Here is a 13,676-nt window from a genome sequence, read left to right on the forward strand (position 1 = left end):
TAAAACTAGTTGTAGGGTAAGGGTTAATCTATCCCTAAACTTTGCATAAACAGCCAAACTGTAAAGAATAAAATACACAAGGGCAGTGTGTGATGTCTTTTATTGGAACAAGAAATTAACTCACATTTGTAAACTGAATTGACAATTAGTTGTAATTTATACTTTACAGCTGAATTGTTTAATCATGTCTTTACCCTGAACAGGGGAAAAGGGTTATCTGACATCTATGAGCTTTCTACTGATGACAGGAGGGGAGCACAGCACCTTGTGTCAGCAGCCTGGGATGGTACTGAGTGAAGAGGGAGAGCTGCTACTGGTCAAAGGAGAAAAGATCACTGTTGAGGGTAGGCAGGAGACTGGATTAGAACCCACCGCTGAATGAGTATACCCTTCCTTACCTTTTTTTAATAAGTATCTTCCTCTATAACTATTAAACAAAATCCATCCTTATGTTACAGGCTATACATACAACTTTCCTTCACTGAGCCCCTGCTTGAAGAGCTTTCAGCAGCCCCTCTGCTCTGGAGGAATTTCACTCCTACCCCTATTATGAGTGTAATAGTAGCATAGTTTTCCACTCAACTGTTTTTCAGGAGCGAAGTATTGTTTGTCGTGTGCTGCTGTCTCCGGTCTTGGTTAGGAAGTACACTAGCTACTAAGCAAATGTCACTGGAGCAAGATTACACAGAGCACTCCCTCTGTCACTGTAGAAACTACATCCAGAATTTCAGCTATTAAGAGCAAAACAGCCAGGCATAAAGAAAGGAAGAACTATCCCAGATATGATATAATTGTAAAGGCAGTAGTATTCAGATGCCCTTTCATGTAGTGCCAGCCTGAGTACACCAGCCAATTTCACCTGCTGGTCTGACAGGCAGGAAACCTAGTCTCAGTCTACGTAGAAGGCACTACCTAATTTTAAAAAATCATGTTTGATTTGTGTTAACAATAGGTATTGTTTTCTTAACACACCATTACAATAAGACTGATTTTTTGTAGGTATAGCAAACTGAGTCAAGGTAATCTTTCACATTTAAATTCTTTAGAGTTACATGTTCAGGAAAAGTAGATCAATCTTATCTTCATACTATAAATTTCTTCCCGGCTGTAGTTATAACAAGATTTTAGGGCTTGGAGGGTCAGGAGAAACAATGTTCAGAGTCTAACTTGCAGCTGTTCTTTCCAAATGTCTCATTAGTGCAGCATGAAATACTTCCACTGCAAAGGCTGCATCTTCTTTAGTAATGCACATTGGAGGTTTAACTCTAAATGTCTGAGGAGAGAAAAGAAAAAAGTTTTTAAACTGGAGGCAGAGACCAATTGATTTTCAATGACACTAATACCAATCCCAGCATTTTTAAAGGTTAGTAATCCTGGAAAAAGTAACAGGTACCAACCTAGTAACAATGGTAATACCAGCCTAGCCTGAGCGCTGTGAGTTACCCACCTTTAGAGCGCAGGAGGGAAAGCGCTGCAATCTGTCCACACTGATAGCTACTTGCACCCTGGCATAGCCACATTTGCGTCACTTGCAGCAGCATTGGGAGTGGTGCATCATGGGCAGCTATCGGCGCATACAAGTGACTGCAATGTGCTTTTCAAATGGGAGTGGGGGTGGCATGAGGCAGGGAGTGTGTTGTATGTATGTGGAGGGGGGAGAGTGGGGTTCTAGGGGCTGAGAGCATGTCAGCATGCTGTATTGTAAGTTCAGACAGCAGCAGACCCCGTCTCTCCCCTACCTCCTCCCCTCTTTCTCTCATGCAGCATTACACACTAATGGCTTGCATGCTGGCTGTCAGAAATTGAGCTTTGAAAGGGCATTTCTGCATTCCTACAGGAGTTCAAAACAATGAGGAGTGGCCACTTGACTTAAGGGATGTTTCCAGAGGCCGATCAGAGTGCATTAACACAACACCTTGTTCACACTGATGCCTGGGCATTGTAGCAAACGTTATTCCTCTCATCAAGGTGGAGTACCAGCAGTGCTGTAGCTGTGGAGTCAGAGCACTCTGTGCCTTGCCCATGTGGACGGGTACTGAGCTAGTGCATAGGGGGCTCCTTTATTGCACTGTAACTCACAAATGTAGCCAAGCCCCAAGAGTGGCAAACTACTCCCATGCAAGAACCCACACTCACTCTAGCAGATGCTACGCAGATGATTGAGCATTTCTAGGTTGTGCTTTAAGAAGCCTACAAACTACAACTGGCCAGAAGAATTAACTGAATGGAGGGAGCCCTAGCTAGTCATCCTGAGATGTGTTGCTGGAGGAATCAAGTGTGGGGAAAAATAGATTCAAACTAGCAGCAGGAACAGCCACTGGGTAGAAGGGGGAAAACAGATATTTTCTATACTCCATGAATTTATTTTAGTAAGGTGTGATTTAAGTAGTACACTTCAATCACACACACTTTTCATTGGCAAACATTTCTGCATGGCTCTATTCTGCAATGTTTCAGAATCGAATTGAATTTAGTTTTAACGCATGTTCCCTTACTTAATTCAGGTTTCTAACTGTTTGAATCCACCAGAACTAAATCATTCCTATTTGAATTCCACTGATTTTTATGTAAATCCTGCTGGTGCCTATCAGTTACAGTTGTGACTGAGTTTTGATTTAAAATATTATTTATTTCTATGCTCTCCAAATATTAAACTGCACAGATTTAGACAGCGTGCCCTAGGCTATCATTAATAGACATGCCTGGTCTGATTTTTTGAGATGCTGAACGCTTTCAACTCCTACAGCTGTCTGCAAGTGCTCTGTCCTCAATCAAGCTGAAATATTACTAGACCTTCAACAGGTGCAAATCTGTTCTGATCAGTTGATTGCGCAATGCAAGGATTAATGTGAGGTGGAGTATGCACATCAGCGAGTCTCCACTAATCCCTTTCCTTAGTGTAACTTATTCCCAAGGAAGCTGGATGATCTGAGGGAGCCTGGTTATGTTCTCTGCCTATCTAGCCTGACTCTGAACACTGACAGCAGTAAGCTAATAAACCCTACCATTACCTTGGAGAAGGAAAATGCCAGCAATCCTTTGCTGCTTGTTAACTTATTCCACTTGAAGTGGAATAAGATCTTTCACACAATTTACAGGGTACAAATATTTAATAACTGTGTGGCTCATGCCCCCATATTGATGGATTCACAAGGAAGAGATGTTCTGTCTTATTCCCAGTGGGGTAGAATTTTATCAGCTCTCCTGAGTGTATGCTGTGCTGATAAAACTGAACACTAGGCTAGAATTTATAGGTGTAGGCATTGCTGTTTTAGATAGGGAATTCAGAACTGAGTGATAGATACAGAGGGTCACAGTTCTTGTCTGGAAGGTAGGAATCTTAACAGTAGTAAATAACACTTATATTGAATACGCTATAACTGAGAGGATTAAGACCAATAAAGCTGCTTGATCTGCTATATTCATTAAACAAAATAGAAGTTTAAAAAAAAAAGTGAGTCTTGTTTATTATCTTAAACAGAAGTATTTTTTAGAAGTCAAAACCACTGCAATTTAGTCAGGACAAAAGATACATACATAAAAGAAGGCCACATCAGTTACTGTACCTGCTTATAAATTCCACCCCTGCCAATCAATACTCCCATGTCTTTGCAATCTTCCCAGATCTGACTCATCTCTTCATCTGGAAGAGGTTGACGACTGTCCTGTGGAAAGCAGGGTGGGGAAGGGGAGGGAAGCGAGAGACTTTTTTGGCTAGATGTTAAACTAAATTATGGAAAAAGCAACAAGTGTTCTATTGCCACCACCCTCCTTGGAGAAAGTTAACAATTCTTCTGCCTTTTAAGATGGGTCTGTTCAGCGTTTCTGATGTATTAAGCACTTTGAATGTTCTAAATTTTAGCCAGTGCAGAGTTCTGACTCCTTATTTTCAGAGAAGTAGCTGTCAGTCAGCATACAGTCATTTCACAGGAAACTTGAGTCTTAATACTGGGGTAAATAGAAGGGCATGTGCCATGTACCAACCTTATTCTTCACCATTTCTATCCCAATCATAAGGCCTTTGCCACGGACATCTCCAATGATCTCAAACTTATCTCTCAGTTTAGCAAACTCCAATAGCATGTAAGTCCCCACTTCTGTGCTGTTCTTTTGTAGACCGTCTTCTGCAATAGCCTGGTTAAAAATGATGTACAAAGACCAATGTTGTGGGAAAGAATCAAATATAGAACTTGGCTAGTCGGCACACCTATAACTGGCCTGCAATCCCCTTACCCCTCAGCAAAGACTTAAAACAGGCTTGTATTATTAAGCCTGCCTTAAATTTGACCTCTTCAAGTATAAGAAATGCTGTAGAAAACTAAGCTACACTTGCTTATGTCATATTCTTTTTCATTGTTTACCCACCAATTAATAATGGACCTTCAGTGTATATTTGAGGTTTGACTGTGCATATAAAGCTGACTAGCATAATCCATTTAAAAATCTTTGTCAGGTTCAGTTTAGCCCTCTTTCCCTTGCCATAGCAGTGTCAAGCTATGTGAGGTGCCTAGAATGTGGCAGTATGCCTATTACTCCTTGTAAAGCTTTCTGGGAAACACCTGAGGACATTACTAAGCTATAGTTAGCAAAGCATTCACTTTAAAATGCAGTAACTTGATTTATTTCTAGCAGCCCCCAGCTCTTGGCACACAGTCTAATAGCTTGACTGTGCATGAGGAGCTGGGGGCTGCTGGAAATAAAAATAAAAGGATACTACTGTATTTAATCACTGACCTATACGAACTTGCTTTTACACTGAATTGCAAAAATGAATAGAGCAATATATTTTGCAATTTGAGCATCTAAAACTGGCACATTGTCTTAAATTAATCCGGTTCAGATTTTGAGGCTTGTGGCTAAAACAGAACCTGGATCTGAACTACCCTGGTAACAGTTATTTTAAACAAAAAATATGAGGTGTTGGATCTCCTAGGTTTTTTAATTACTATGTTGACTGTGAGTAGTGAGCAGGGGCGGTTCTAGGAATCCCGCCGCCCCAGGCAGGGCGGTGTGCCGCGGGGCACGCTCTGGCGGTCGCCGGTCCCGCGGCTCCGGGGGACTCTTGCAGACGTGCCTGCGGAGGTTCCGCTGGTCCCGCGGCTCCGGTGGAGCATCCACAGGCACGCCTGCGGGAGGTGCACCCGAGCCGCGGGACCAGCGACCCCTCCGCAGTCATGCCTGCGGGAGGTCCACTGGTCCCGCGGCTCTGGTGGACCTCCCGCAGGCATGACTGCAGAAGGTCCGCCGGAGCCGCCTGCCGCCCTCCCGGCAAAATGCCGCCCCAAGCGCGTGCTTGGCGTGCTGGGGTCTGGAGTCGGCCCTGGTAGTGAGTGGTTCAGAGGACCAACAGCCTATTCTGTTGCAACAAGCCTCCAGTAAATCAGGGTGTAATAAGGGAGCCAGATGTTCAGAACCTGGCAATACAGTTTTAAAATGAGGTTTAAGGAAGTATATTTACATGTGACCAAGTGACTGGCCGTTACACACTAAATTACCTTACATCAATGGAGCATGTGTGCAGCTCATGCTTTTCAAGGATTGCATGAGGATTTAAGTTGACTACTTTAAGTGGAAGCAGGGAGTATGTACCTCAGAATAAGTGCTTTTGCTAGTTTAGAGGGTTTCTATAAAGGAAAAATGATGAGAACTCCATGGGGCAGAACTACTTAGAATTATGACAGCTATGTCAGTAAATTCCATTTATACTTCTATTGACAAACAGGAAGCAAAGAACATAAGCAAGGAAAGAAAAAGATGAAGCTGTTAATCACAGTATTATCCCTAGCATAATTTAATCTTATCCCTGCTACAAGCTGAAATCAGTTATAGAAATGGGCAATTTATTTGTTCTACAAGTTCAATTGCCCATGAATTGATAAAAAAATAAATGTTTGTCTCATTTTCTGTATGTATTAGAAGTTCCACCAGTGGAAAGGGAAGTAGCACGAAGCTGCCTCTGCCATAACGCACAGCAAACAATAGTGTAAGACACTATGAACATTATCACTTTCTTCTTACATCAAGAACTGCAGATCCAACTACACAGGCCATAGGGTTTCCTCCAAATGTGTTAAAATGAAGGGTCTGAGCCAAGGAATTTGCAATCTCTAAAAGAAAAAGAATACTCATTGATTTCCTTCCTCACAATTACCTGAAGTCTGGTGATAGTACTTAGCAATTTTAGCTTCACATTTAATAATACTATGCATCATTCTCCATTTTAACTGCAGGCAAAAGGAAAAGAAAATGGTATATTCTTGGTAACCGATTTAGGGCAAAGTTCCAGAAAATATATATGATCTGGATTTTAATACATGAACAGTTAAGTTTGCAACAGAGTTAGTGAATTATCCAGCAATGAATATTTCTCTTAACATTAAATCCACTGAATCGTTAGTATTAACCAGTCAACAATTCTAGAGTTGTCCAGAATGCTTCCTTAGTATTAAAGGTATGTCTAAGGGGTAGGGTAGTGAACTCAGTCAGGATTTCTGAGTTCTGTCAGTTCTGCCAACGACTCATTTGGGCTAGATGCTGATCTCAGTTACCCCAGTATAACTCCATTGATTTTAATGGTTTTACTTTAGATTTGAACTGGTGTCAGGGGGAGCACAAGCTGAGTTTGATAAAAAAAAATTACAATCTCTCAATGCCTCAGTATTTTGTACGTGTGCAATGAGGACCATACTTACCAACCCCATAAGCATGTTCTAAGACTATTAATATTTCTAAGGTAATCTGGTTGGACAAAAGGCTCTATGAAAGCTAAATTAGTCTACAGTATATTTATTATTTACCTCAACTTCATTGGTGTCATTTAGAGTAACAAATATTTATACCTGGGGTGGTTATGACAGCTGCCATTGGAAAGCCGTTGCCAATTCCTTTTGCCATGGTAACAATGTCAGGGACTACACCATGTGATTGAAATCCCCAGAAATGGCTGCCAGTTCGTCCAAACCCTGTCTGGACCTTTCAAAAGAAAATCCAAAATTGTATAAGTTGTTTCTTGGTTTCATAACTTGTATTTTATCTGTGCCTTTCTGTTGCCAATTTGCACATATAGCTATAGACTCTAAATGTCAACTTTATTCTAGCAGGATCCTCACCTCGGCCTCACACATTTTCTTTCCTATGCTAAATAGTGACTGTAGTACAAGACAGGTTCTACTATTGGTTTGGTTGACAGCTCATCTTTATAGAGCCACTGTACACTTGATACAAATGAAAAGTGGTATTGTATATATCCTAAGACTACCTCCTGTTATTACACAATTTAAATCTAGTATTATTACTCAAAATATAATTGAGTTAATATAATGAACTCCATTAGAGAAACTATACTGTGATGGACCTGCTAAGCAGGAGACTATAGTTCCCATCAGCCCCTCACCACTGCACATCCCCTTCCTCTTGGCCAGATAGGAGAAAGTATCCTCATCCAGGAAATGCCCAGGCAGGAGACTACATTCCCCATTATACCTTCTTTTCCCTTGGCATGGCAGGAGAAAGGACCCTGATCGGGAAGTGACTTAGCATTTTCAGGGAGCAGAAACTACTATGGTAAACCAGATCCAGGGAAGAAACCCCAGGAACTGTATACAGAGCCCTGTGTGGAACAGGCTGGGACTGCCACATGTTACAACTGGTACTCCTGAGGGAATTCTGTGCCCAAAAAATTCTGCATATTTTATTTGTCAAAATAACACATTATAACCATACCAGTTTCAATTATTTTTCGTCATTTATTTCAAAGTACCTGTAAATCTGTAACAATACAGACAACAAAAAAGATTCAGGAAATGTTTTTTGACAAATAGATTCCTTACTAGGCATATTAATACAGAACTTTGAGTAACAAGTCATTTAAACTACCATAATGAACCGTATTTCCCGCACCCTCAGAAGTGGTGCAAAGGCTGCAGGGGAGCCAGGGATAACAGAGGAGCTGAGGGAGCGGGAAGGAGCCTAGGTGTGAACTTGAGAGGGTTGTTGGGTATGGGTGGGAAAAGTATGGAACAAGTTTTTTTGGGGGTGGGGATGGAGTGTTAGGGAGCTTCCCCCATGCAGACCCTGGCTGACCCCCTAGCCTCTCCCATTCAGTCAGGCACATCTGCCCTGTCCCCATGTGTCCCTGCACCCCTGGTCCATGTGTCCCACCTCAGCCACCCCTCCCACTGTGGCTCTGCTGGTCTTGTGCCACACTGCCCTCTGGTGGGAAAAAGGCAGAACTGCAGCAACATTTTGGCAGAAGCTTTTTCTGTGCAAAAAAATAAAACACGCACATCTCATTAATTATTCACACATGCAACAGCGACAGGGCAGGGAGCCAGTGTAAAGTGACCCTAATGAGAGACTCAGCACTAAGTGAGCCTGTCTTTGAAATCTGCAAATTCCTCTTTGCTTGAATACAAACCAGACTGGAAAGGCCACCTCAAGTACTCAACCTGAAAAGCCCTAACTCAATTGGCTGCCCCAGGCACCCAAACAAGACCTGCTATTGCTCACTTTGAACTCAACTGTTTAAGCCTCCGTGCCTAGGATAGTCACCAACTTCCCCATTCCTGGCAGCCCTGATAAAACACCCTTTCACTTAGCCATGTGGCTGAGTAGTTACTGGGACACACCAGGATTTACAAGGCCTAGCTGCTGAGGCTCCTAACAGAGCTTGCGTCTGAGTCATAGCACACCTGGCACATTGCTGGTACCTTAAGGGTTTGGTGTACGCCAGCACTGACCAGCTATAAAAATTACAATACTAAGAAAGTGTTTTTTATAATGAGCGAGCTAACACCTTTTCACCTAGTAAACATGGCCAGAGAGACTGGGATGCTGTCAGTTCCACTAAAGTCAGTGGGAATTGCATCTGTGTAGCACTTTTTAGAATCCCCAGTTCCAAGCTGTAATAATTCTACCACCCCCAACATCCATCATAGTCACTTAAGCTGCTTCCCTAACAGAGTTAGTTTGTTAGTAGTCATTCAGATTGTCTTAACCAAGCAAATTAGATTTAAAATGTGTAAGCTGCAGAAGAGTCGCAGCAGGCGCCCCTCTAAAGTTACAGAGGTACTTGCCTTGTCTACAATACAATTTTACAAGTTGATTAAAGATAACATTTTTACAAATATAAAAACTGTTTTCCTAACGCAGACATAGCCTCTCGGGATCAGGCCTCAAAGGAGTAATGGTAAGCGTTTAAGAAAAAATTTTCTGCTGATGTAAACAGGTCAATGGAGCTCTAACCATTTACACAACCAGTGAGTGGGACCCTAAAAGTTTGCAACATAAACGGTCAGCTGAGTACTATTTGTGTTAATTTAATGCACATGAAAGTGAAGGATTAATAGCTTCTGCTATTAGCTTTGTCTAGCAAAGGCTCTTGTGCTGGAATGCTGCACTTTGTTCCTCTCTTAGGCTGTGAAACAGGACAGGATTAATTAAAGTAAATTTAGAATTTAATATAAACTATTTCCAGGTCTATATTTTGCCTTCATGCGAGTGTTGGATTTTGTATTGGCCTGGCAGAAATATCTCAAGCCCCAAAAATTGTATTTCTGGATACTCACTTCATCTGCAATACAGACGCCTCCTCTTTCACGCACTAACTGAAAAGCTTCCTTTAGAAATCTTTTAGGATACTGAACGGCTCCATTAACACCCTATCAGAAATACACAAATATATTATCTTCAGCACAAACACTACACACAAACACGGGCAATCCTCAGACGGGTGATCAGACAGTGCGAAATCTAGGCAGAACTTTAATTCACTAGATGACTTAATGACCAAAGTCCCTTTTGTGTTAGATCTGTTTAGCTGCAATTGCTAAATGGGCAGAAAGTAGCTTTCTTTTGAACTTGAATTCCCACTTTGTATCAATATAATATTTGGCCAAACGAATAAAACAATATGAAGACTTAGGAGACAGTGAAGAGTAAAAGGTAAAACATGAAGTCAGCCTTCTCTCTTTAATGCAACATTTCCCAAACGGTGGGTCGCAACCCACCTGTTGGCTGCAGGAAGGTTCTAGGTAGGTCACAGGCCCAGTGTGAAGAGGAGTTGGGGGGCGGGAGGAGGGGAGATGAGCCCACCCCTTATTCATTGCACAGCAGCAGCTCCTATCCTGTGGGGCTGGGCACGGTTCCCCGCTCTGGGTGTTACGACCTAGCAGGTGGACCAAACCTGACTGGGGCTGTGACCCCCATCTTTCAGGTTGCAACACCCAGAGAAGGGAACTGGGCCCAGTCCTGTCTCGTTCCCCCCACCCCTCCAAGCTGGACCCCAAGTGGGTCACAAAGAGAGGCAAAAAAAAGTTTCAGAACCACTTGTCTAATGAACAACATCAAATATGCTGCAGAGAATTATACTCTGTATGGCGACAGTATCTGGAAAGTTGTATCCACGGTAAGGTGGATAGAAAACTGGCTAGATGGTTGGGCTCAACGGGTAGTGATCAATGGTTCCATGTCTAGTTGGCAGCCAGCATCAAGTGGAGTGCCCCAAAGGTCGGTGCTGGGGCCGGTTTTGTTCAATATCTTCATTAACGATCTGGAGGATGGTGTGGACTGCACCCGTAGCAAGTTTGCAGATGACACTAAACTAGGAGGAGTGGTTGATATGCTGGAGGGTAGGGATAGGATACAGAGGGACCTAGACAAATTAGAGGATTGGGCCAAAAGAAATATGATGAGGTTCAACAAGGACAAGTGCACAGTTCTGCATTTAGGACGGAAGAATCCCATGCACTGCTATAGACTAGGGACCGAATGGCTGGGCAGCAGTTCTGCAGAAAGGGACCTAGGGGTTACAGTGGACAAAAAGCTTAATATGAGTCAACAGTGTGCCCTTGTTGCCAAGAAGGCTAATGGCATTTTGGGTTGTATAAGTAGGGGCATTTCCAGCAGATCGAGGGATGTGATCATTTCCCTCTATTCAGCACTGGTGAGGTCTCACTTGGAGTACTGTGTCCAGTTTTGGGCCCCACACTACAGGAAGGATGTGGATAAATTGGAGAGAGCCCAGCGGAGGGCAACAAAAATGATTAGGGGGCTGGAGCACATGACTTACGAGGAGAGGCTGAGGGAACTGAGATTGTTTAGCCTGCAGAAGAGAAGAATGAGGGGGGATTTGATAGCTGCTTTCAACTACCTGAAAGGGGGTTCCAAAGAGGATGGATCTAGACTGTTCTCAGTGGTAGAAGATGACAGAACAAGGAGTAATGGTCTCAAGTTGCAGAGGGGGAGGTTTAGGTTGGACATTAGGAAAAACTTTTTCACTAGTAGGGTGGTGAAGCACTGGAATGGGTTACCTAGGGAGGTGGTGGAATCTCCTTCCTTAGAGGTTTTTAAGGTCAGGCTTGACAAAGCCCTGGCTGGGATGATTTAGTTGGGTTTGATCCTGCTTTGAGCAGGGGGTTGGACTAGATGACCTCCTGAGGTCCCTTCCAACTCTGAGATTCTATGATTCTATGATCATGTGTAGGCATGGTATTACCAGACCAGGCCAAATGGGCGAGAGTTCACAGACCAACAGCAAACACGAATGGAGAGCTAGAGAAAATGATTAGGAGAAGACTAAAAGAAATATATACACTTAGGCTAAACTGCCACAGTTGTGGGGATAACATAATAGTCCAGGAGTATATAAAGGCTGCAAAACCCCAGTGGGTGGAGAGAAATTAGGGGAATACGTAGGTGTAATGGGATGAAACTAAGCAAGGGAAAAATTAGTCCTAATATCAGGACAAAATTCCCTTCAATGAAACTAAACTCTAAAGTATATTCCCAGTGGAACAGATTGAAACATCAGCACTAGGAAATTTACAATTAGACTAGGTATAACACCAGAAAACGTACTGTAGGTAGGGCATAACCTTGGTTTTGGAGCAAGCTGGACTTGATGGCCTAACAGACCTTTCACTTCCCTAACTTAGGCTAACATCTTAAATAGTGGCCTATGAGGTTCACGTCATAGGGGAATGCCTAGAGCCTGTATGAATTAAATGAAATTTAACTACAGCTGCACTGCCAAAAGAGAGAGAGATGAGACGAGTCAGAAGTTAAGAGCAAGGCAGTCAGAAACTACACAGGAAAGCAGAGCGGGAGAGAGAATTCTGTGGATTTTCTAGATAAACTAAGCATAGTGCGATTTGAAGCTAAAAGTAATTCTTAAAATTAAGTCTCTATGGTAGAACAATTAGGCATCTTTATGTATAATTTACTGTAGACTCACTGGGTATCAGTAAATTACAGGGTGACTAATACTTTTAACAGACAACTTCTACAGAACCAGTATACTGCAGAAGGGAAAACAACATGTAATTAGGAATGAAGTATTATAAACTAAGTTACAGCATGCACATTTGTAGAATTTATTAGCATTTCAATATCCTGAGAATGCAAACAAGACCTTGAAGAATAATAGTTTACAGCAGAGCTCTGAACACTTTTTAATCTATCAACTGATAGCAGATATATTATTGCTAAACACAAACCAGATAGGCAACAGTGGTTAAAATTACCTGTTTTGCTTGAGTCTGCCATATTTTATTAAATACTTGTATATTCATTAGAAATAATTTGCTAAATATTTAAAAATCAATCTATGAAAGGGACATTAAGGCTTGTAAGACTAAAATTTGATTTACCAGATTTGTTTTGTAGGAATATTGTGCAGCACACGTTGCCCACCGGTTTGTTATTGAGTAGACAGGATATGGAAAATATAAGAATCCTGTTCTCGGATATCAGGGGGCGGGGAAAACCCAAAACCCCAAACAACACAAAGAATGAAATCCTGGCTTCACTGAAGTCAGAGGCAAAACTCCTATTTTACTGCAGTGGGGCCAGAATTTCTCCAGGATGTCTCGTTGCCAAGTCACCCTCCTGGAAAAAAGTTAAGATTTAAGTAATGTTGCAGCCCTTCCTTTTGAATGATCACAGTGATTCAGAGAAGATTAAATCTGCTATTGTTATTTAGGGCTTGTCAATCTTGTAAAAGCCTCACTCAGGTTTTAGCAGGTTGTGGTTGACTGTACTATTACGATTAGAACGAGGTATGGCAAATCACCTACTTGAATTGGCTCAGCGATAAACCCAGCTATTGCCTTTGGCACACAAGTACTCAGAGTGTCTTTGAACTGTTCAATGTACTGGTTGTTTGCTTCACAACAGCCTGTGTTGAGGAAATACTGGTAAGAATAATGTACTGAGAATAATACAAAGTTAGATTAGATTAATGTGAAACTGCAGTTTTTAACATATGTAAATAAGAACAGCTCTTTAGTGTTTTAACGTATGTAATAAGAACTGTAATGTTCCCTGATTAGAGTTACCACAGGAAATAAATCATTTTGTTTCCCCACATATGTTCTGTGGCAGCAAGTCAGTCTTAGTTTTCCTAGTTCACAGAAGTTACAAAAGAGCCTCAGTCTGACTCTACGGCATCTTTCTCTCCTCCTACAAAAAACCTCCCAAGCCACTGAGCTTTTGTAAACCATTTAGTATCTGAAAAGTTGCAAAGAATCATAGAGTGCCAATAGAAAGTTGCAGCCTATGAGGTTTGCCCCATCCTTCAGACCCCTGCTATAGATGCAAGGCAGGGGGCAGTTATTACATCTGTCCAAGGAATGAACGAGCAGTTTGCCTGGCTAAGAAAACCTAACTGGTTTCAAGAC

The 13,676-nt window shown here is 42.1% G+C and overlaps 1 protein-coding gene across 3 annotated transcripts in view; it reads right to left on the minus strand.

Annotated features, from left to right (window-relative positions):
- Nucleotides 1–83: 83 nt before the first annotated feature.
- Nucleotides 84–13,676, minus strand: part of AGXT2 (alanine--glyoxylate aminotransferase 2) — a 36,465-nt gene continuing 22,872 nt past the window's right edge. For 2 of the 3 annotated variants that reach the window (XM_045021486.1, XM_045021484.1), the window contains 7 exons: nucleotides 13,074–13,174; nucleotides 9,567–9,659; nucleotides 6,840–6,972; nucleotides 6,019–6,107; nucleotides 3,985–4,134; nucleotides 3,567–3,665; nucleotides 84–1,273 (listed from right to left, as the gene is read on the minus strand). In XM_045021486.1, the coding sequence (XP_044877421.1) occupies nucleotides 1,163–1,273; nucleotides 3,567–3,665; nucleotides 3,985–4,134; nucleotides 6,019–6,107; nucleotides 6,840–6,972; nucleotides 9,567–9,659; nucleotides 13,074–13,174 (776 nt within the window). In that variant the 3' untranslated portion in view covers nucleotides 84–1,162. The remainder of the gene's footprint in view (nucleotides 1,274–3,566; nucleotides 3,666–3,984; nucleotides 4,135–6,018; nucleotides 6,108–6,839; nucleotides 6,973–9,566; nucleotides 9,660–13,073; nucleotides 13,175–13,676) is intronic. The other variant, XM_045021485.1, reaches the window with a different exon arrangement.

This window comes from Mauremys mutica, chromosome 6 (genome assembly GCF_020497125.1).
Source record: "Mauremys mutica isolate MM-2020 ecotype Southern chromosome 6, ASM2049712v1, whole genome shotgun sequence".
Classification (NCBI taxonomy): Eukaryota; Metazoa; Chordata; order Testudines; family Geoemydidae; genus Mauremys; species Mauremys mutica.